Here is a 25,000-nt window from a genome sequence, read left to right as displayed (position 1 = left end):
ATACCTGGTCCAGCCCTGTGTAGTACTATCAGATTAATAACTGGTCCAGCTCTGTGTCGTGTTCAGATTAATACCTGGTCCAGCCTTGTGTAGTACTATCAGATTAATAACTGGTCCAGCTCTGTGTAGTACTATCAGATTAATAACTGGTCCAGCTCTGTGTAGTACTATCAGATTAATAACTGGTCCAGCTCTGTGTAGTACTAGCAGATTAATAACTGGTCCAGCTCTGTGTAGTACTAGCAGATTAATAACTGGTCCAGCTCTGTGTCGTGTTCAGATTAATAACTGGTCCAGCTCTGTGTCATGTTCAGATTAATAACTGGTCCAGCTCTGTGTCGTGTTCAGATTAATAACTCGTCCAGCTCTGTGTAGTACTATCAGATTAATAACTGGTCCAGCTCTGTGTCATGTTCAGATTAATAACTGGTCCAGCTCTGTGTAGTACTAGCAGATTAATAACTGGTCCAGCTCTGTGTCGTGTTCAGATTCATAACTGGTCCAGCTCTGTGTCGTGTTCAGATTAATAACTGGTCCAGCTCTGTGTCGTGTTCAGATTAATAACTGGTCCAGCTCTGTGTCATGTTCAGATTAATAACTGGTCCAGCGCTGTGTCATGTTCAGATTAATAACTGCTCCAGCTCTGTGTCGTGTTCAGATTAATAACTGGTCCAGCTCTGTGTCGTGTTCAGATTAATAACTGGTCCAACTCTGTGTTGTGTTCAGATTAATAACTGGTCCAGCTCTGTGTCATGTTCAGATTAATAACTGGCGCAGCTCTGTGTAGTATTCAGATTAATAACTGGTCCAGCTCTGTGTCATGTTCAGATTAATAACTGGTCCAGCCCTGTGTAGTACTCAGATTAATAACTGGTCCAGCTCTGTGTCTTGTTCAGATTAATAACGGGTCCAGCTCTGTGTAGTACTCAGATTAATAACTGGTCCAGCTCTGTGTCATGTTCAGATTAATAACTGGTCCAGCCCTGTGTGTAGATTAATAACTGGTCCAGCTCTGTGTCTTGTTCATTAATAACAGGTCCAGCTCTGTGTAGTACTCAGATTAATAACTGGTCCAGCTCTGTGTCTTGTTCAGATTAATAACTGGTCCAGCTCTGTGTAGTATTCAGATTAATAACTGGTCCAGTTCTGTGTCATGTTCAGATTAATAACTGGTCCACCTCTATGTCGTGTTCAGATTAATAACTGGTCCAGCTCTGTGTCATGTTCAGATTAATAACTGGTCCAGCTCTGTGTCATGTTCAGATTAATAACTGGTCCAGCTCTGTGTCATGTTCAGATTAATAACTGGTCCAGCTCTGTGTCATGTTCAGATTAATAACTGGTCCAGCTCTGTGTCATGTTCAGATTAATAACTGGTCCAGCTCTGTGTCATGTTCAGATTAATAACTGGTCCAGCTCTGTGTCGTGTTCAGATTAATAACTGGTCCAGCTCTGTGTCATGTTCAGATTAATAACTGGCCCAGCTCTGTGTCATGTTCAGATTAATAACTGGCCCAGCTCTGTGTCATGTTCAGATTAATAACTGGCCCAGCTCTGTGTCATGTTCAGATTAATAACTGCTCCAGCTCTGTGTCATGTTCAGATTAATAACTGGTCCAGCTCTGTGTCATGTTCAGATTAATAACTGGTCCAGCTCTGTGTCATGTTCAGATTAATAACTGGTCCAGCTCTGTGTCATGTTCAGATTAATAACTGGTCCAGCTCTGTGTCATGTTCAGATTAATAACTGGTCCAGCTCTGTGTCATGTTCAGATTAATAACTGGTCCAGCTCTGTGTCATGTTCAGATTAATAACTGGTCCAGCTCTGTGTCATGTTCAGATTAATAACTGGTCCAGCTCTGTGTCATGTTCAGATTAATAACTGGTCCAGCTCTGTGTCATGTTCAGATTAATAACTGGTCCAGCTCTGTGTCATGTTCAGATTAATAACTGGTCCAGCTCTGTGTCATGTTCAGATTAATAACTGGTCCAGCTCTGTCATGTTCAGATTAATAACTGGTCCAGCTCTGTGTCATGTTCAGATTAATAACTGGTCCAGCTCTGTGTCATGTTCAGATTAATAACTGGTCCAGCTCTGTGTCATGTTCAGATTAATAACTGGTCCAGCTCTGTGTCATGTTCAGATTAATAACTGGTCCACCTCTGTGTCATGTTCAGATTAATAACTGGTCCAGCTCTGTGTCATGTTCAGATTAATAACTGCTCCAGCTCTGTGTCGTGTTCAGATTAATAACTGGTCCAGCTCTGTCATGTTCAGATTAATAACTGGTCCAGCTCTGTCATGTTCAGATTAATAACTGCTCCAGCTCTGTGTCATGTTCAGATTAATAACTGGTCCAGCTCTCTGTCATGTTCAGATTAATAACTGGCCCAGCTCTGTGTCATGTTCAGATTAATAACTGGTCCAGCTCTGTGTCATGTTCAGATAAATAACTGGTCCACCTCTATGTCATGTTCAGATTAATAACTGGCCCAGCTCTGTTTCATGTTCAGATTAATAACTGCTCCAGCTCTGTCGTGTTCAGATTAATAACTGGCCCAGCTCTGTGTCATGTTCAGATTAATAACTGCTCCAGCTCTGTGTCGTGTTCAGATTAATAACTGCTCCAGCTCTGTGTCGTGTTCAGATTAATAACTGCTCCAGCTCTGTGTCGTGTTCAGATTAATAACTGGCCCAGCTCTGTGTCATGTTCAGATTAATAACTGGCCCAGCTCTGTGTCATGTTCAGATTAATAACTGGCCCAGCTCTGTGTCATGTTCAGATTAATAACTGGCCCAGCTCTGTGTCGTGTTCAGATTAATAACTGCTCCAGCTCTGTGTCGTGTTCAGATTAATAACTGGTCCAGCTCTGTGTCGTGTTCAGATTACTAACTGCTCCAGCTCTGTCATGTTCAGATTAATAACTGCTCCAGCTCTGTGTCATGTTCAGATTAATAACTGGTCCAGCTCTGTGTCATGTTCAGATTAATAACTGGCCCAGCTCTGTGTCATGTTCAGATTAATAACTGCTCCAGCTCTGTGTCATGTTCAGATTAATAACTGCTCCAGCTCTGTGTCATGTTCAGATTAATAACTGGTCCAGCTCTGTGTCATGTTCAGATTAATAACTGGTCCAGCTCTGTGTCATGTTCAGATTAATAACTGGTCCAGCTCTGTCATGTTCAGATTAATAACTGCTCCAGCTCTGTGTCATGTTCAGATTAATAACTGGTCCACCTCTATGTCATGTTCAGATTAATAACTGGTCCAGCTCTGTGTCATGTTCAGATTAATAACTGGTCCAACTCTGTGTCATGTTCAGATTAATAACTGGTCCACCTCTATGTCATGTTCAGATTAATAACTGGCCCAGCTCTGTGTCATGTTCAGATTAATAACTGCTCCAGCTCTGTGTCGTGTTCAGATTAATAACTGGTCCAGCTCTGTCATGTTCAGATTAATAACTGCTCCAGCTCTGTGTCATGTTAAGATTAATAACTGGTCCACCTCTGTCATGTTCAGATTAATAACTGGCCCAGCTCTGTGTCATGTTCAGATTAATAACTGGTCCAGCTCTGTCATGTTCAGATTAATAACTGCTCCAGCTCTGTGTCATGTTCAGATAAATAACTGGTCCACCTCTATGTCATGTTCAGATTAATAACTGGCCCAGCTCTGTTTCATGTTCAGATTAATAACTGGTCCAGCTCTGTCATGTTCAGATTAATAACTGGTGCAGCTCTGTGTCATGTTCAGATTAATAACTGGCCCAGCTCTGTGTCATGTTCAGATTAATAACTGGTGCAGCTCTGTGTCATGTTCAGATTAATAACTGCGTCTGTGTGTTTCAGAATCGTAAGAATGACGAGGCGTCGTACGAGAAGATGCTGCGTCTGCGGAGAGAGTTCAGCCGGACCGTGAGCATCCTGGAGATGATCAAGAGGAGAGAGAAGTCCAAGAGAGAGCTGCTGCACCTCACGCTGGAGGTGCTGGAGAGGAGGTGAGGGGGGGAAGGGTTGGACATAAACTGTTACCATGGTAACATCCTGGTATACTGGATGTAAACAGTTACCATGGTGACATCCTGGTATACTGGACATAAACAGTTACCATGGTAACATACTGGTATACTGGACACAAACCGGAGGCAGCGTGGAGACTCACCATGGTAACGTTAGTAGCTTTAGTCTCAGAGAACGAGATCTCGTGACCGATAAAAGCCAATCAGGAGGAGAAGCGCTGGCGTCACTGTCGGCGCTGCCAAAGGTCTCCGTTAGAAACACAACCCTGCAGAGTCAGAACCACAACGGGTCAGAAGGGTTTACAAATGTCTCCGGGCTCGGACACGCCAGAGCAGGGGCAATGAGAGGGGGGAACACCAGAGCAGGGGAGAGCAGGGGCAATGAGAATGGGGGAAACACCAGAGCAGGGGAATGAGAGGGGAACACCAGAGCAGGGGCAATGAGAGGGGGGAATGGGGGGGGAACACCAGAGCAGGGGAATGAGAGGGGGAACACCAGAGCAGGGGCAATGAGAGGGGGAACACCAGGGGCAATGCAGGGGGGATGAGGGGAATGGGGGGGGAACACCAGAGCAGGGGCAATGAGAGGTGGGAACACCAGAGCAGGGGGAATGAGAGGGGGAACACCAGAGCAGGGGCAATGAGAGGGGGGAACACCAGAGCAGGGGGAATGAGAGGGGGAACACCAGAGCAGGGGCAATGAGAGGGGGGAACACCAGAGCAGGGGAATGAGAGGGGGGAACACCAGAGCAGGGGCAATGAGAGGGGGAACACCAGAGCAGGGGGAATGAGAGGGGGGAACACCAGAGCAGGGGCAATGAGAGGTGGGAACACCAGAGCAGGGGGAATGAGAGGGGGAACACCAGAGCAGGGGGAATGAGAGAGAGAAACACCAGAGCAGGGGGAATGAGAGGGGGGAACACCAGAGCAGGGGGAATGAGAGGTGGGAACACCAGAGCAGGGGCAATGAGAGGGGGGAACACCAGAGCAGGGGAATGAGAATGAGGGGGAACACCAGAGCAGGGGGAATGAGAGGGGCAAACACCAGAGCAGGGAGAATGAATGAGAGGGGGAATGAGAAAACACCAGAGCAGGGGGGAATGAGAGGGGAAACACCAGAGCAGGGGGAATGAGAGGGGGGAAACACCAGAGAGGGGGAAATGAGAGGGGAAACACCAGAGCAGGGAGAATGAGAGGGGGAACACCAGAGCAGTGGGAATGAGAGGGGGAACACCAGAGCAGGGAGAATGAGAGGGTAAACACTAGAGCAGTGGGAATGAGAGGGGGAACACCAGAGCAGGGGGAATGAGAGGGGGAACACCAGAGCAGGGGCAATGAGAGGGGAACCCAAATACAGCGCCGCCTTCCCAGGGTGCTTTTCTTGGCAGCGTTGAAGTCGCTGTCACCCAATAAAGTGGGAGTGAGTCTGTGCGGTAGAAGTCTGAATGAATGGAAGTTTCCAGGATAAAGCTGGATGGCCCTCTCATTTTCTCTGTGTTGCTGTTCCCTCAACAACAACAACAACAACAACAACAACAACAACAACCTTCGAGCTACACGCTGAAATATCATGTTAGGAAGAAGATGTGGATGGGGCAGAAGGCAGGTCTGCTTGGTATAAAGAATATGATGTCACTTCCTCTCTAACTGGCTAAGTTAGGGTAAGGTAACGCAGCGAGAGGAAGGTAAGGGGCAGAGCCTGACATCCAGCGCGTTAGCCACATTTCCAGCCTTTATTTTGGGAATGTGCTTCTGTTACTCCAGACTAATGTTTTCATATCTCGGTCACATGGAAGACAACGTGTTGCCTCACCGTGTTCATCTCCTACACCGGCCTCCAAAGCTACGCTGAGTCAGCTATATGGTGTCGCTTTTAATTTGGTAGACATGCTCGGACTGAAACTGAGAATCACTGATCGTACTTTTGATTTGAACAATTGAAATGTAAAGCTCATTATGATGGATGTTTAATCTCTGTATGTTTCTGTGGACTGGCTGTGAAAACATACGTCTTCAGTTAAAATAATTTATGATTTCTTAGAGACTTCACGGTTATCTACACTTTGAACTCTGTGAACAGTGATGATTTAAGGTCTGATGTGAGGATGATTCTTCAGGTATGAGATGATGATTTAAGGTCTGATGTGAGGATGTTTCTTCAGGTATGAGATGATGATTTAAGGTCTGATGTGAGGATGTTTCTTCAGGTATGGGATAATGATTTAAGGTCTGATGTGAGGATGATTCTTCAGGTATGAGATGATGATTTATGGTCTGATGTGAGGATGTTTCTTTAGGTATGAGATAATGATTTAAGGTCTGATGTGAGGATGATTCTTCAGGTATGAGATGATGATTTATGGTCTGATGTGAGGATGATTCTTCAGGTATGAGATGATGATTTAAGGTCTGATGTGAGGATGATTCTTCAGGTACAGTGGGGGAAATAAGTATTTGACCCCTTGCTGATTTTGCAGGTTTGCCCACTTACAAAGAATGCAAAAATCTACAATTTTAATCATATGTACATTCTAACAGTGAAAGACAGAATCCCAAAGAAAATTCCAGAAAATCACATCATATGAATTTATTAAAATTGATAACCATCTGATGAGGAAAAACAAGTATTTGACCCCCTGGACAAACAGCATGTTAATATTTTGTAGAAAAGCCATTATTGGCCAGCACAGATGTCAAACGGTTTTTATAGTTGGTGACAAGGTTTGTGCACATTTCGGCAGGGATGTTGGCCCACCCTCCCTGCAGACAGCCTCCAAATCATTCAGGTTCCGAGGTTGTCGCCTGGCAACTCGGATTTTAAGCTCCCTCCAAAGATTTTCAATCGGATTCAGGTCTGGAGACTGGCTAGGCCACTCCAGAACCTTGATGTGCTTCTTCTTCAGCCACTCTTTTGTTGCTTTGGCGGTGTGCTTAGGGTCGTTGTCGTGCTGAAACACCCATCCTCGACCCATCTTCAGCTCTCTCACTGAGGGAAGGAGATGTCGGTCCAGAATTCCCACGATACATGGCCCCGTCCCATCCTCCCCTCAATACGATGGAGTTGTCCCGTCCCTTGGCTGAAAAGCACCCCCAAAGCATGATGTTGCCACCACCATGCTTGACGGTGGGGATGGTGTTCTTTGGGTTGTACTCGGTGTTCTTTGCCCTCCAAACACGACGAGTTGAGTTGAGGCCAAAAGTTCTATTTTGGTCTCATCTGACCACATCACCTTCTTCCAGGCCTCTTCTGAGTCATCCAGGTGGTGAATGGCGAACTTCATGCGGGCCTGTACATGTTTCTTCTTGAGCAGGGGGACCTTGCGTGCGCTGCAGGATTTCAATCCATGACGGCGTAGTGTGTTACCAACCGTTTTTTTGTAACTGTGGTCCCAGCTGCCTTCAGTTGATTCATCAGTTCCCCTTGTGGTTTTGGGATGATTCCTCACCGTTCGATGATCAGGGACACCCCACGAGGCAAGATCTTGTGTGGAGGCCCAGACCGAGGGAGGTTGGCGGTGGTGTGGTGCTTCTTCCATTTCCACATAACTGCACCGACAGTTGATCTTTTCTCTCCAAGTTGCTTTCCGATTCTCTTGTAGCCCATCCCAGCCTTGTGCAGATCAACAATCTTGTCCCTGATGTCCGTAGAAAGCTCTTTGGTCTTGCCCATGGTGGTGATGTTGGATGCTGGTTGTTTGGGTGTTGGCAGGTGTCTTTTATACAGGTAACGAGGTGAGGCAGGTGTATTTGATGTAGATAATTGGTTCGGATTGGGGCTGTGTCTTAAAGAAAGACTAACTGGCTTGTAGGAGCCAGAATACTTGCTGTTTGTCCAGGGGGTCAAATACTTGTTTTTCCTCATCAGATGGTTATCAATTTTAATAAATTCATATGATGTGATTTTCTGGAATTTTCTTTGGGATTCTGTCTTTCACTGTTAGAATGTACATATGATTAAAATTGTAGATTTTTGCATTCTTTGTAAGTGGGCAAACCTGCAAAATCAGCAAGCGGTCAAATACTTATTTCCCCCACTGTATGAGATGATGATTTAAGGTCTGATGTGAGGATGATTCTTCAGGTATGAGATGATGATTTAAGGTCTGATGTGAGGATGATTCTTCAGGTATGAGATGATGATTTAAGGTTTGTTTCTTCAGGTATGAGATAATGATTTAAGGTCTGATGTGAGGATGATTCTTCAGGTATGAGATGATGATTTAAGATCTGATGTGAGGATGATTCTTCAGGTATGAGATAATGATTTAAGGTCTGATGTGAGGATGATTCTTCAGGTATGAGAAGATGATTTAAGGTTTGTTTCTTCAGGTATGAGATAATGATTTAAGGTCTGATGTGAGGATGATTCTTCGGGTATGAGATGATGATTTAAGGTCTGATGTGAGGATGATTCTTCAGGTATGAGATGATGATTTATGGTCTGATGTGAGGATGTTTCTTCAGGTATGAGATAATGATTTAAGGTCTGATGTGAGGATGATTCTTCAGGTATGAGATGATGATTTATGGTCTGATGTGAGGATGATTCTTCAGGTATGAGATGATGATTTAAGGTCTGATGTGAGGATGATTCTTCAGGTATGAGATGATGATTTAAGGTCTGATGTGAGGATGATTCTTCAGGTATGAGATGATGATTTAAGGTCTGATGTGAGGATGATTCTTCAGGTATGAGATGATGATTTAAGGTTTGTTTCTTCAGGTATGAGATAATGATTTAAGGTCTGATGTGAGGATGATTCTTCAGGTATGAGATGATGATTTAAGATCTGATGTGAGGATGATTCTTCAGGTATGAGATAATGATTTAAGGTCTGATGTGAGGATGATTCTTCAGGTATGAGATGATGATTTAAGGTTTGTTTCTTCAGGTATGAGATAATGATTTAAGGTCTGATGTGAGGATGATTCTTCAGGTATGAGATGATGATTTAAGGTCTGATGTGAGGATGATTCTTCAGGTATGAGATGATGATTTAAGGTCTGATGTGAGGATGTTTCTTCAGGTATGAGATGATGATTTAAGGTCTGATGTGAGGATGATTCTTCAGGTATGAGATGATGATTTAAGGTCTGATGTGAGGATGATTCTTCAGGTATGAGATGATGATTTAAGGTCTGATGTGAGGATGATTCTTCAGGTATGAGATGATGATTTAAGGTCTGATGTGAGGATGATTCTTCAGGTATGAGATGATGATTTAAGGTCTGATGTGAGGATGATTCTTCAGGTATGAGATGATGATTTAAGGTCTGATGTGAGGATGATTCTTCAGGTATGAGATGATGATTTAAGGTCTGATGTGAGGATGTTTCTTCAGGTATGAGATGATGATTTAAGGTCTGATGTGAGGATGTTTCTTCAGGTATGAGATGATGATTTAAGGTCTGATGTGAGGATGATTCTTCAGGTATGAGATGATGATTTAAGGTCTGATGTGAGGATGATTCTTCAGGTATGAGATGATGATTTAAGGTTTGTTTCTTCAGGTATGAGATGATGATTTAAGGTTTGTTTCTTCAGGTATCAGATGGAAGATTTCAGCGGAGAGACCCTGAGAGAGGTTTCTCTCCCTCTGCTGGAGAAATCAGCGTACTGCAGCCCAGCTGCTCTGAACAACAGCAGCCGACACAACAGTGACGTCAACATCAAGGTACTGATGCTTTATTATCTTCATTTTATAATCAATATCTTCGTCATCTGCTGGTGGTAATGTAACTGAGGTGCCCTTGAGCAAGTTCTAGTGGAGCTGCTCATTGGCAGCAGATCAGACTGTGGTGGTACTGGGCAGCTTCCAGTATGAATGTGATCAGATCAGACTGGTGGTACTGAGCAGCTTCCAGTATGAATGTGATCAGATCAGACTGGTGGTACTGGGCAGCTTCCAGTATGAATGTGATCAGATCAGACTGGTGGTACTGGACAGCTTCCAGTATGAATGTGATCAGATCAGACTGGTGGTACTGGGCAGCTTCCAGTATGAATGTGATCAGATCAGACTGGTGGTACTGGACAGCTTCCAGTATGAATGTGGTCAGATCAGACTGGTGGTACTGGGCAGCTTCCAGTATGAATGTGATCAGATCAGACTGGTGGTACTGGACAGCTTCCAGTATGAATGTGATCAGATCAGACTGGTGGTACTGGACAGCTTCCAGTATGAATGTGGCCAGATCAGACTGGTGATACTGGGCAGCTTCCAGTATGAATGTGATCAGATCAGACTGGTGGTACTGGACAGCTTCCAGTATGAATGTGATCAGATCAGACTGGTGGTACTGGGCAGCTTCCAGTATGAATGTGATCAGATCAGACTGTGGTGGTACTGGGTAGCTTCCAGTATGAATGTGATCAGATCAGACTGGTGGTACTGGGCAGCTTCCAGTATGAATGTGATCAGATCAGACTGGTGGTACTGGACAGCTTCCAGTATGAATGTGATCAGATCAGACTGGTGGTACTGGGCAGCTTCCAGTATGAATGTGATCAGATCAGACTGTGGTGGTACTGGGCAGCTTCCAGTATGAATGTGATCAGATCAGACTGTGGTGGTACTGGGTAGCTTCCAGTATGAATGTGATCAGATCAGACTGGTGGTACTGGGAAGCTTCCAGTATGAATGTGATCAGATCAGACTGGTGGTACTGGGCAGCTTCCAGTATGAATGTGATCAGATCAGACTGGTGGTACTGGACAGCTTCCAGTATGAATGTGGTCAGATCAGACTGGTGGTACTGGGCAGCTTCCAGTATGAATGTGATCAGATCAGACTGGTGGTACTGGACAGCTTCCAGTATGAATGTGATCAGATCAGACTGGTGGTACTGGGCAGCTTCCAGTATGAATGTGATCAGATCAGACTGGTGGTACTGGACAGCTTCCAGTATGAATGTGGTCAGATCAGACTGGTGGTACTGGGCAGCTTCCAGTATGAATGTGATCAGATCAGACTGGTGGTACTGGACAGCTTCCAGTATGAATGTGATCAGATCAGACTGGTGGTACTGGACAGCTTCCAGTATGAATGTGGTCAGATCAGACTGGTGATACTGGGCAGCTTCCAGTATGAATGTGATCAGATCAGACTGGTGGTACTGGACAGCTTCCAGTATGAATGTGATCAGATCAGACTGGTGGTACTGGGCAGCTTCCAGTATGAATGTGATCAGATCAGACTGTGGTGGTACTGGGTAGCTTCCAGTATGAATGTGATCAGATCAGACTGGTGGTACTGGGCAGCTTCCAGTATGAATGTGATCAGATCAGACTGGTGGTACTGGACAGCTTCCAGTATGAATGTGATCAGATCAGACTGGTGGTACTGGGCAGCTTCCAGTATGAATGTGATCAGATCAGACTGGTGGTACTGGGCAGCTTCCAGTATGAATGTGATCAGATCAGACTGTGGTGGTACTGGGTAGCTTCCAGTATGAATGTGATCAGATCAGACTGGTGGTACTGGGCAGCTTCCAGTATGAATGTGATCAGATCAGACTGGTGGTACTGGGCAGCTTCCAGTATGAATGTGATCAGATCAGACTGGTGGTACTGGGCAGCTTCCAATATGAATGTGATCAGATCAGACTGTGGTGGTACTGGGCAGCTTCCAGTATGAATGTGATCAGATCAGACTGGTGGTACTGGGCAGCTTCCAGTATGAATGTGATCAGATCAGACTGTGGTGGTACTGGGCAGCTTCCAGTATGAATGTGATCAGATCAGACTGTGGTTGTACTGGGCAGATTCCAGTATGAATGTGATCAGATCAGACTGTGGTTGTACTGGGCAGATTCCAGTATGAATGTGGTCGGACTGTGGTGGTACTGGGCAGCTTCCAGTATGAATGTGATCAGATCAGACTGTGGTGGTACTGGGCAGCTTCCAGTATGAATGTGATCAGATCAGACTGTGGTGGTACTGGGCAGCTTCCAGTATGAATGTGATCAGATCAGACTGGTGGTACTGGGCAGCTTCCAGTATGAATGTGATCAGATCAGACTGTGGTGGTACTGGGCAGCTTCCAGTATGAATGTGATCAGATCAGACTGTGGTTGTACTGGGCAGATTCCAGTATGAATGTGATCAGATCAGACTGTGGTTGTACTGGGCAGATTCCAGTATGAATGTGGTCGGACTGTGGTGGTACTGGGCAGCTTCCAGTATGAATGTGATCAGATCAGACTGTGGTGGTACTGGGCAGCTTCCAGTATGAATGTGATCAGATCAGACTGTGGTGGTACTGGGCAGCTTCCAGTATGAATGTGATCAGATCAGACTGTGGTTGTACTGGGCAGATTCCAGTATGAATGTGATCAGATCAGACTGTGGTTGTACTGGGCAGATTCCAGTATGAATGTGGTCAGATCAGACTGGTGGTACTGGGTAGCTTCCAGTATGAATGTGATCAGATCAGACTGGTGGTACTGGGCAGCTTCCAGTATGAATGTGATCAGATCAGACTGGTGGTACTGGGCAGCTTCCAGTATGAATGTGATCAGATCAGACTGGTGGTACTGGGCAGCTTCCAGTATGAATGTGATCAGATCAGACTGGTGGTACTGGGCAGCTTCCAGTATGAATGTGATCAGATCAGACTGGTGGTACTGGGCAGCTTCCAGTATGAATGTGATCAGATCAGACTGTGGTGGTACTGGGCAGCTTCCAGTATGAATGTGATCAGATCAGACTGTGGTTGTACTGGGCAGATTCCAGTATGAATGTGATCAGATCAGACTGTGGTGGTACTGGGCAGCTTCCAGTATGAATGTGATCAGATCAGACTGTGGTGGTACTGGGCAGCTTCCAGTATGAATGTGATCAGATCAGACTGTGGTGGTACTGGGCAGCTTCCAGTATGAATGTGATCAGATCAGACTGTGGTGGTACTGGGCAGCTTCCAGTATGAATGTGATCAGATCAGACTGGTGTGGTACTGGGCAGCTTCCAGTATGAATGTGATCAGATCAGACTGGTGGTACTGGGCAGCTTCCAGTATGAATGTGATCAGATCAGACTGTGGTTGTACTGGGCAGATTCCAGTATGAATGTGGTCAGATCAGACTGGTGGTACTGGGTAGCTTCCAGTATGAATGTGATCAGATCAGACTGGTTGTACTGGGCAGCTCCCAGTATGAATGTGGTCAGATCAGACTGGTGGTACTGGGCAGCTCCCAGTATGAATGTGGTCAGATCAGACTGGTGGTACTGGACAGCTTCCAGTATGAATGTGGTCAGATCAGACTGGTGGTACTGGACAGCTTCCAGTATGAATGTGATCAGATCAGACTGGTGGTACTGGACAGCTTCCAGTATGAATGTGATCAGATCAGACTGGTGGTACTGGACAGCTTCCAGTATGAATGTGATCAGATCAGACTGTGGTGGTACTGGGCAGCTTCCAGTATGAATGTAATCAGATCAGACTGGTGGTACTGGGCAGCTTCCAGTATGAATGTGATCAGATCAGACTGGTGGTACTGGACAGCTTCCAGTATGAATGTGGTCAGATCAGACTGGTGGTACTGGGCAGCTTCCAGTATGAATGTGATCAGATCAGACTGGTGGTACTGGGCAGCTTCCAGTATGAATGTGATCAGATCAGACTGATGGTACTGGGCAGCTTCCAGTATGAATGTGATCAGATCAGACTGGTGGTACTGGGCAGCTTCCAGTATGAATGTGATCAGATCAGACTGGTGGTACTGGGCAGCTTCCAGTATGAATGTGATCAGATCAGACTGGTGGTACTGGACAGCTTCCAGTATGAATGTGATCAGATCAGACTGGTGGTACTGGACAGCTTCCAGTATGAATGTGATCAGATCAGACTGGTGGTACTGGGCAGCTTCCAGTATGAATGTGATCAGATCAGACTGTGGTGGTACTGGGTAGCTTCCAGTATGAATGTGATCAGATCAGACTGGTGGTACTGGGCAGCTTCCAGTATGAATGTGATCAGATCAGACTGGTGGTACTGGACAGCTTCCAGTATGAATGTGATCAGATCAGACTGGTGGTACTGGGCAGCTTCCAGTATGAATGTGATCAGATCAGACTGGTGGTACTGGGCAGCTTCCAGTATGAATGTGATCAGATCAGACTGTGGTGGTACTGGGTAGCTTCCAGTATGAATGTGATCAGATCAGACTGGTGGTACTGGGCAGCTTCCAGTATGAATGTGATCAGATCAGACTGGTGGTACTGGGCAGCTTCCAGTATGAATGTGATCAGATCAGACTGGTGGTACTGGGCAGCTTCCAGTATGAATGTGATCAGATCAGACTGGTGGTACTGGGCAGCTTCCAGTATGAATGTGATCAGATCAGACTGGTGGTACTGGGCAGCTTCCAGTATGAATGTGATCAGATCAGACTGTGGTGGTACTGGGCAGCTTCCAGTATGAATGTGATCAGATCAGACTGTGGTGGTACTGGGCAGCTTCCAGTATGAATGTGATCAGATCAGACTGTGGTGGTACTGGGCAGCTTCCAGTATGAATGTGATCAGATCAGACTGTGGTGGTACTGGGCAGCTTCCAGTATGAATGTGATCAGATCAGACTGTGGTTGTACTGGGCAGATTCCAGTATGAATGTGATCAGATCAGACTGTGGTTGTACTGGGCAGATTCCAGTATGAATGTGGATCAGACTGTGGTGGTACTGGGCAGCTTCCAGTATGAATGTGATCAGATCAGACTGTGGTGGTACTGGGTATGAATGTGATCAGATCTGGTGGTACCAGCTTCCAGTATGAATGTGATCAGATCAGACTGGTGGTACTGGGCAGTGATCAGATCAGACTGGTGGTACCAGCTATGAATGTGATCAGATCAGACTGGTGGTACTGGGCAGCTTCCAGTATGAATGTGATCAGATCAGACTGGTGGTACTGGGCAGCTTCCAGTATGAATGTGATCAGATCAGACTGGGTGGTACTGGGCAGCTTCCAGTATGAATGTGATCAGATCAGACTGGTGGTACTGGGCAGCTTCCAGTATGAATGTGATCAGATCAGACTGGTGGTACTGGGCAGCTTCCAGTATGAATGTGATCAGATCAGACTGGTGGTACTGGGCAGCTTCCAGTATGAATGTGATCAGATCAGACTGGGTGGTACTGGGCAGCTTCCAGTATGAATGTGATCAGATCAGACTGTGGTGGTACTGGGCAGCTTCCAGTATGAATGTGATCAGATCAGACTGGTGGTACTGGGAAGCTTCCAGTATGAATGTGATCAGATCAGACTGGTGGTACTGGGCAGCTTCCAGTATGAATGTGATCAGATCAGACTGGTGGTACTGGACAGCTTCCAGTATGAATGTGGTCAGATCAGACTGGTGGTACTGGGCAGCTTCCAGTATGAATGTGATCAGATCAGACTGGTGGTACTGGACAGCTTCCAGTATGAATGTGATCAGATCAGACTGGTGGTACTGGGCAGCTTCCAGTATGAATGTGATCAGATCAGACTGGTGGTACTGGACAGCTTCCAGTATGAATGTGGTCAGATCAGACTGGTGGTACTGGGCAGCTTCCAGTATGAATGTGATCAGATCAGACTGGTGGTACTGGACAGCTTCCAGTATGAATGTGATCAGATCAGACTGGTGGTACTGGACAGCTTCCAGTATGAATGTGGTCAGATCAGACTGGTGATACTGGGCAGCTTCCAGTATGAATGTGATCAGATCAGACTGGTGGTACTGGACAGCTTCCAGTATGAATGTGATCAGATCAGACTGGTGGTACTGGGCAGCTTCCAGTATGAATGTGATCAGATCAGACTGTGGTGGTACTGGGCAGCTTCCAGTATGAATGTGATCAGATCAGACTGGTGGTACTGGGCAGCTTCCAGTATGAATGTGATCAGATCAGACTGGTGGTACTGGACAGCTTCCAGTATGAATGTGATCAGATCAGACTGGTGGTACTGGGCAGCTTCCAGTATGAATGTGATCAGATCAGACTGGTGGTACTGGGCAGCTTCCAGTATGAATGTGATCAGATCAGACTGTGGTGGTACTGGGTAGCTTCCAGTATGAATGTGATCAGATCAGACTGGTGGTACTGGGCAGCTTCCAGTATGAATGTGATCAGATCAGACTGGTGGTACTGGGCAGCTTCCAGTATGAATGTGATCAGATCAGACTGGTGGTACTGGGCAGCTTCCAATATGAATGTGATCAGATCAGACTGTGGTGGTACTGGGCAGCTTCCAGTATGAATGTGATCAGATCAGACTGGTGGTACTGGGCAGCTTCCAGTATGAATGTGATCAGATCAGACTGTGGTGGTACTGGGCAGCTTCCAGTATGAATGTGATCAGATCAGACTGTGGTTGTACTGGGCAGATTCCAGTATGAATGTGATCAGATCAGACTGTGGTTGTACTGGGCAGATTCCAGAATGAATGTGGTCAGACTGTGGTGGTACTGGGCAGCTTCCAGTATGAATGTGATCAGATCAGACTGTGGTGGTACTGGGCAGCTTCCAGTATGAATGTGATCAGATCAGACTGTGGTGGTACTGGGCAGCTTCCAGTATGAATGTGATCAGATCAGACTGGTGGTACTGGGCAGCTTCCAGTATGAATGTGATCAGATCAGACTGTGGTGGTACTGGGCAGCTTCCAGTATGAATGTGATCAGATCAGACTGTGGTGGTACTGGGCAGCTTCCAGTATGAATGTGATCAGATCAGACTGGTGGTACTGGGCAGCTTCCAGTATGAATGTGATCAGATCAGACTGGTGGTACTGGACAGCTTCCAGTATGAATGTGATCAGATCAGACTGGTGGTACTGGGCAGCTTCCAGTATGAATGTGATCAGATCAGACTGGTGGTACTGGGCAGCTTCCAGTATGAATGTGATCAGATCAGACTGGGTGGTACTGGGCAGCTTCCAGTATGAATGTGATCAGATCAGACTGGTGGTACTGGGCAGCTTCCAGTATGAATGTGATCAGATCAGACTGGTGGTACTGGGCAGCTTCCAGTATGAATGTGATCAGATCAGACTGGTGGTACTGGGCAGCTTCCAGTATGAATGTGATCAGATCAGACTGGGTGGTACTGGGCAGCTTCCAGTATGAATGTGATCAGATCAGACTGGTGGTACTGGGCAGCTTCCAGTATGAATGTGATCAGATCAGACTGGGTGGTACTGGGCAGCTTCCAGTATGAATGTGATCAGATCAGACTGTGGTGGTACTGGGCAGATTCCAGTATGAATGTGATCAGATCAGACTGTGGTTGTACTGGGCAGATTCCAGTATGAATGTGATCAGATCAGACTGGTGGTACTGGGCAGCTTCCAGTATGAATGTGATCAGATCAGACTGGTGGTACTGGGCAGCTTCCAGTATGAATGTGATCAGATCAGACTGGTGGTACTGGGCAGCTTCCAGTATGAATGTGATCAGATCAGACTGGTGGTGGTGGTACTGGGCAGCTTCCAGTATGAATGTGATCAGATCAGACTGGTGGTACTGGGCAGCTTCCAGTATGAATGTGATCAGATCAGACTGGTGGTACTGGGCAGCTTCCAGTATGAATGTGATCAGATCAGACTGTGGTGGTACTGGGCAGCTTCCAGTATGAATGTGATCAGATCAGACTGTGGTTGTACTGGGCAGATTCCAGTATGAATGTGATCAGATCAGACTGTGGTGGTACTGGGCAGCTTCCAGTATGAATGTGATCAGATCAGACTGTGGTGGTACTGGGCAGCTTCCAGTATGAATGTGATCAGATCAGACTGTGGTGGTACTGGGCAGCTTCCAGTATGAATGTGATCAGATCAGACTGTGGTGGTACTGGGCAGCTTCCAGTATGAATGTGATCAGATCAGACTGGTGGTACTGGGCAGCTTCCAGTATGAATGTGATCAGATCAGACTGGTGGTACTGGGCAGCTTCCAGTATGAATGTGATCAGATCAGACTGTGGTTGTACTGGGCAGATTCCAGTATGAATGTGGTCAGATCAGACTGGTGGTACTGGGCAGCTTCCAGTATGAATGTGATCAGATCAGACTGGTGGTACTGGGCAGCTCCCCAGTATGAATGTGGTCAGATCAGACTGGTGGTACTGGGCAGCTTCCAGTATGAATGTGGTCAGATCAGACTGGTGGTACTGGACAGCTTCCAGTATGAATGTGGTCAGATCAGACTGGTGGTACTGGACAGCTTCCAGTATGAATGTGATCAGATCAGACTGGTGGTACTGGACAGCTTCCAGTATGAATGTGATCAGATCAGACTGGTGGTACTGGGCAGCTTCCAGTATGAATGTGATCAGATCAGACTGTGGTGGTACTGGGCAGCTTCCAGTATGAATGTGATCAGATCAGACTGGTGGTACTGGGCAGCTTCCAGTATGAATGTGATCAGATCAGACTGGTGGTACTGGACAGCTTCCAGTATGAATGTGGTCAGATCAGACTGGTGGTACTGGGCAGCTTCCAGTATGAATGTGATCAGATCAGACTGGTGGTACTGGGCAGCTTCCAGTATGAATGTGATCAGATCAGACTGATGGTACTGGGCAGCTTCCAGTATGAATGTGATCAGATCAGACTGGTGGTACTGGGCAGCTTCCAGTATGAATGTGATCAGATCAGACTGGTGGTACTGGGCAGCTTCCAGTATGAATGTGATCAGATCAGACTGGTGGTACTGGACAGCTTCCAGTATGAATGTGATCAGATCAGACTGGTGGTACTGGACAGCTTCCAGTATGAATGTGATCAGATCAGACTGGTGGTACTGGGCAGCTTCCAGTATGAATGTGATCAGATCAGACTGTGGTGGTACTGGGTAGCTTCCAGTATGAATGTGATCAGATCAGACTGGTGGTACTGGGCAGCTTCCAGTATGAATGTGATCAGATCAGACTGGTGGTACTGGACAGCTTCCAGTATGAATGTGATCAGATCAGACTGGTGGTACTGGGCAGCTTCCAGTATGAATGTGATCAGATCAGACTGGTGGTACTGGGCAGCTTCCAGTATGAATGTGATCAGATCAGACTGTGGTGGTACTGGGTAGCTTCCAGTATGAATGTGATCAGATCAGACTGGTGGTACTGGGCAGCTTCCAGTATGAATGTGATCAGATCAGACTGTGGTGGTACTGGGTAGCTTCCAGTATGAATGTGATCAGATCAGACTGGTGGTACTGGGCAGCTTCCAGTATGAATGTGATCAGATCAGACTGGTGGTACTGGGCAGCTTCCAGTATGAATGTGATCAGATCAGACTGGTGGTACTGGGCAGCTTCCAGTATGAATGTGATCAGATCAGACTGTGGTGGTACTGGGCAGCTTCCAGTATGAATGTGATCAGATCAGACTGTGGTGGTACTGGGCAGCTTCCAGTATGAATGTGATCAGATCAGACTGTGGTGGTACTGGGCAGCTTCCAGTATGAATGTGATCAGATCAGACTGTGGTGGTACTGGGCAGCTTCCAGTATGAATGTGATCAGATCAGACTGTGGTTGTACTGGGCAGATTCCAGTATGAATGTGATCAGATCAGACTGTGGTTGTACTGGGCAGATTCCAGTATGAATGTGGTCGGACTGTGGTGGTACTGGGCAGCTTCCAGTATGAATGTGATCAGATCAGACTGTGGTGGTACTGGGCAGCTTCCAGTATGAATGTGATCAGATCAGACTGGTGGTACTGGGCAGCTTCCAGTATGAATGTGATCAGATCAGACTGGTGGTACTGGGCAGCTTCCAGTATGAATGTGATCAGATCAGACTGTGGTTGTACTGGGCAGCTTCCAGTATGAATGTGATCAGATCAGACTGTGGTTGTACTGGGCAGATTCCAGTATGAATGTGGTCAGATCAGACTGGTGGTACTGGGTAGCTTCCAGTATGAATGTGATCAGATCAGACTGGTGGTATTGGGCAGCTTCCAGTATGAATGTGATCAGATCAGACTGTGGTGGTACTGGGTAGCTTCCAGTATGAATGTGATCAGATCAGACTGGTGGTACTGGGCAGCTTCCAGTATGAATGTGATCAGATCAGACTGGTGGTACTGGGCAGCTTCCAGTATGAATGTGATCAGATCAGACTGGTGGTACTGGGCAGCTTCCAGTATGAATGTGATCAGATCAGACTGTGGTGGTACTGGGCAGCTTCCAGTATGAATGTGATCAGATCAGACTGGGTGGTACTGGGTAGCTTCCAGTATGAATGTGATCAGATCAGACTGGTGGTACTGGGAAGCTTCCAGTATGAATGTGATCAGATCAGACTGGTGGTACTGGGCAGCTTCCAGTATGAATGTGATCAGATCAGACTGGTGGTACTGGACAGCTTCCAGTATGAATGTGGTCAGATCAGACTGGTGGTACTGGGCAGCTTCCAGTATGAATGTGATCAGATCAGACTGGTGGTACTGGACAGCTTCCAGTATGAATGTGATCAGATCAGACTGGTGGTACTGGGCAGCTTCCAGTATGAATGTGATCAGATCAGACTGGTGGTACTGGACAGCTTCCAGTATGAATGTGGTCAGATCAGACTGGTGGTACTGGGCAGCTTCCAGTATGAATGTGATCAGATCAGACTGGTGGTACTGGACAGCTTCCAGTATGAATGTGATCAGATCAGACTGGTGGTACTGGACAGCTTCCAGTATGAATGTGGTCAGATCAGACTGGTGATACTGGGCAGCTTCCAGTATGAATGTGATCAGATCAGACTGGTGGTACTGGACAGCTTCCAGTATGAATGTGATCAGATCAGACTGGTGGTACTGGGCAGCTTCCAGTATGAATGTGATCAGATCAGACTGTGGTGGTACTGGGTAGCTTCCAGTATGAATGTGATCAGATCAGACTGGTGGTACTGGGCAGCTTCCAGTATGAATGTGATCAGATCAGACTGGTGGTACTGGACAGCTTCCAGTATGAATGTGATCAGATCAGACTGGTGGTACTGGGCAGCTTCCAGTATGAATGTGATCAGATCAGACTGGTGGTACTGGGCAGCTTCCAGTATGAATGTGATCAGATCAGACTGTGGTGGTACTGGGTAGCTTCCAGTATGAATGTGATCAGATCAGACTGGTGGTACTGGGCAGCTTCCAGTATGAATGTGATCAGATCAGACTGGTGGTACTGGGCAGCTTCCAGTATGAATGTGATCAGATCAGACTGGTGGTACTGGGCAGCTTCCAGTATGAATGTGATCAGATCAGACTGTGGTGGTACTGGGCAGCTTCCAGTATGAATGTGATCAGATCAGACTGGTGGTACTGGGCAGCTTCCAGTATGAATGTGATCAGATCAGACTGGGTGGTACTGGGCAGCTTCCAGTATGAATGTGATCAGATCAGACTGTGGTGGTACTGGGCAGCTTCCAGTATGAATGTGATCAGATCAGACTGGGTTGTACTGGGCAGATTCCAGTATGAATGATCAGATCAGACTGATGGTACTGGGCAGCTTCCAGTATGAATGTGATCAGATCAGACTGTGGTGGTACTGGGCAGCTTCCAGTATGAATGTGATCAGATCAGACTGTGGTGGTACTGGGCAGCTTCCAGTATGAATGTGATCAGATCAGACTGTGGTGGTACTGGGCAGCTTCCAGTATGAATGTGATCAGATCAGACTGGTGGTACTGGGCAGCTTCCAGTATGAATGTGATCAGATCAGACTGTGGTTGTACTGGGCAGATTCCAGTATGAATGTGGTCAGATCAGACTGGTGGTACTGGGTAGCTTCCAGTATGAATGTGATCAGATCAGACTGGTGGTACTGGGCAGCTTCCAGTATGAATGTGGTCAGATCAGACTGGTGGTACTGGGCAGCTTCCAGTATGAATGTGATCAGATCAGACTGGTGGTACTGGGCAGCTTCCAGTATGAATGTGGTCAGATCAGACTGTGGTGGTACTGGGTAGCTTCCAGTATGAATGTGATCAGATCAGACTGGTGGTACTGGGCAGCTTCCAGTATGAATGTGATCAGATCAGACTGGTGGTACTGGGCAGCTTCCAGTATGAATGTGATCAGATCAGACTGGTGGTACTGGGCAGCTTCCAGTATGAATGTGATCAGATCAGACTGTGGTGGTACTGGGCAGCTTCCAGTATGAATGTGATCAGATCAGACTGGTGGTACTGGGCAGCTTCCAGTATGAATGTGATCAGATCAGACTGGTGGTACTGGGCAGCTTCCAGTATGAATGTGATCAGATCAGACTGTGGTGGTACTGGGCAGCTTCCAGTATGAATGTGATCAGATCAGACTGGTGGTACTGGGCAGCTTCCAGTATGAATGTGATCAGATCAGACTGTGGTGGTACTGGGCAGCTTCCAGTATGAATGTGATCAGATCATACTGTGGTTGTACTGGGCAGATTCCAGTATGAATGTGATCAGATCAGACTGTGGTTGTACTGGGCAGATTCCAGTATGAATGTGGTCGGACTGTGGTGGTACTGGGCAGCTTCCAGTATGAATGTGATCAGATCAGACTGTGGTGGTACTGGGCAGCTTCCAGTATGAATGTGATCAGATCAGACTGTGGTGGTACTGGGCAGCTTCCAGTATGAATGTGATCAGATCAGACTGGTGGTACTGGGCAGCTTCCAGTATGAATGTGATCAGATCAGACTGTGGTGGTACTGGGCAGCTTCCAGTATGAATGTGATCAGATCAGACTGTGGTTGTACTGGGCAGATTCCAGTATGAATGTGGTCAGATCAGACTGGTGGTACTGGGTAGCTTCCAGTATGAATGTGATCAGATCAGACTGGTGGTATTGGGCAGCTTCCAGTATGAATGTGGTCAGATCAGACTGGTGGTACTGGACAGCTTCCAGTATGAATGTGATCAGATCAGACTGTGGTGGTACTGGGTAGCTTCCAGTATGAATGTGATCAGATCAGACTGGTGGTACTGGGCAGCTTCCAGTATGAATGTGATCAGATCAGACTGGTGGTACTGGCAGCTTCCAGTATGAATGTGATCAGATCAGACTGGTGGTACTGGGCAGCTTCCAGTATGAATGTGATCAGATCAGACTGTGGTGGTACTGGGCAGCTTCCAGTATGAATGTGATCAGATCAGACTGGTGGTACTGGGCAGCTTCCAGTATGAATGTTATCAGATCAGACTGGTGGTACTGGGCAGCTTCCAGTATGAATGTGATCAGATCAGACTGGTGGTACTGGGCAGCTTCCAGTATGAATGTGATCAGATCAGACTGTGGTGGTACTGGGCAGCTTCCAGTATGAATGTGATCAGATCAGACTGGTGGTACTGGGCAGCTTCCAGTATGAATGTGATCAGATCAGACTGTGGTGGTACTGGGCAGCTTCCAGTATGAATGTGATCAGATCAGACTGTGGTTGTACTGGGCAGATTCCAGTATGAATGTGATCAGATCAGACTGTGGTTGTACTGGGCAGATTCAAGTATGAATGTGGTCGGACTGTGGTGGTACTGGGCAGCTTCCAGTATGAATGTGATCAGATCAGACTGTGGTGGTACTGGGCAGCTTCCAGTATGAATGTGATCAGATCAGACTGGTGGTACTGGGCAGCTTCCAGTATGAATGTGATCAGATCAGACTGTGGTGGTACTGGGCAGCTTCCAGTATGAATGTGGTCAGATCAGACTGGTGGTACTGGGCAGCTCCCAGTATGAATGTGGTCAGATCAGACTGGTGGTACTGGGCAGCTCCCAGTATGAATGTGGTCAGATCAGACTGGTGGTACTGGGCAGCTCCCAGTATGAATGTGGTCAGATCAGACTGGTGGTACTGGGCAGCTTCCAGTATGAATGTGGTCAGATCAGACTGGTGGTACTGGGCAGCTCCCAGTATGAATGTGGTCAGATCAGACTGGTGGTACTGGGCAGCTCCCAGTATGAATGTGGTCAGATCAGACTGGTGGTACTGGGCAGCTCCCAGTATGAATGTGGTCAGATCAGACTGGTGGTACTGGGCAGCTTCCAGTATGAATGTGATCAGATCAGACTGGTGGTACTGGGCAGCTTCCAGTATGAATGTGGTCAGATCAGACTGGTGGTACTGGGCAGCTCCCAGTATGAATGTGATCAGATCAGACTGGTGGTACTGGGCAGCTTCCAGTATGAATGTGGTCAGATCAGACTGGTGGTACTGGGCAGCTCCCAGTATGAATGTGTGAATGTGATCAGGGCGTTCCTGCAAAAGAGAGGCTTCCTCTCACTGACCCTCCCCTGAATAAATAAAGTGAGGAAAGTCTGTGTGTTGGTTACACGTTGATTAATGAAGTGTGTGTGTGTGTGTGTGTGTGTGTGTGTGTGTTTGTGTGTGTGTGTGTGTGTGTGTGTGTGTGTGTGTGTGTATTGCAGAAGAAGCCGCTGTGCGTCCGAGACGAGCTTCTCTTTGACCCAATCAGACCACAGAAGAAGAACGTGAGGCGGGACAGGAAGTGTCCTCCCCAGAGACGTCCCGGCCGCCCCCCCGCTGTCTTCACCGTCAACATGGCCGACATCAAACAGTACGACTTCCACAGCTCTGGAGAGGACGACTCGCCCCCACCACTGGTCAGAACGCCTCTGTACTCTGGGGGGGGTCTGGATACTGTTTCTGATATAATGTTTTATACTTATTATTATTTATTATTATTATTATTATTATTATTATTATTATTATTAATAATCGGAGTATCTCTGTGTCTCCTCAGTCTCCTCCATCTTCCCCTGATGAAGAAAATCATCCTGACGGAGTTTTTGTCTTCAGGAGAAAAGATGGATGTCAATATTTCTCTGTGAGTTTCTGCTCTTATGTTCCACACACAACTTTATTTATAGTGTCAGAAAGACAGACTGACAGACAGACAGACAGACAGACTGACATAGAGACAGACAGACTGACATAGAGACAGACTGACATAGAGACAGACAGACTGACATAGAGACAGACTGACAGAAAGAAAGACAGA

General features: G+C 46.7%; 1 protein-coding gene across 1 annotated transcript in view; it reads left to right on the top strand.

The window, feature by feature from the left end:
• epc2 (enhancer of polycomb 2) overlaps positions 1 to 25,000 on the top strand; it is a 44,654-nt gene that overhangs the window by 15,633 nt on the left and 4,021 nt on the right. Inside the window, exons 5-8 of the mRNA XM_028591511.1 lie at positions 3,855 to 4,003; positions 9,570 to 9,699; positions 24,408 to 24,602; positions 24,743 to 24,826. Coding sequence (XP_028447312.1) covers positions 3,855 to 4,003; positions 9,570 to 9,699; positions 24,408 to 24,602; positions 24,743 to 24,826 — 558 coding nt within the window. The remainder of the gene's footprint in view (positions 1 to 3,854; positions 4,004 to 9,569; positions 9,700 to 24,407; positions 24,603 to 24,742; positions 24,827 to 25,000) is intronic.

Source organism: Perca flavescens, chromosome 11 (genome assembly GCF_004354835.1).
Source record: "Perca flavescens isolate YP-PL-M2 chromosome 11, PFLA_1.0, whole genome shotgun sequence".
NCBI lineage: Eukaryota > Metazoa > Chordata > Actinopteri > Perciformes > Percidae > Perca > Perca flavescens.
The sequence above is the reverse complement of the archived record's forward strand: the minus strand, read 5'-3'. Positions and strand labels throughout refer to the sequence as shown.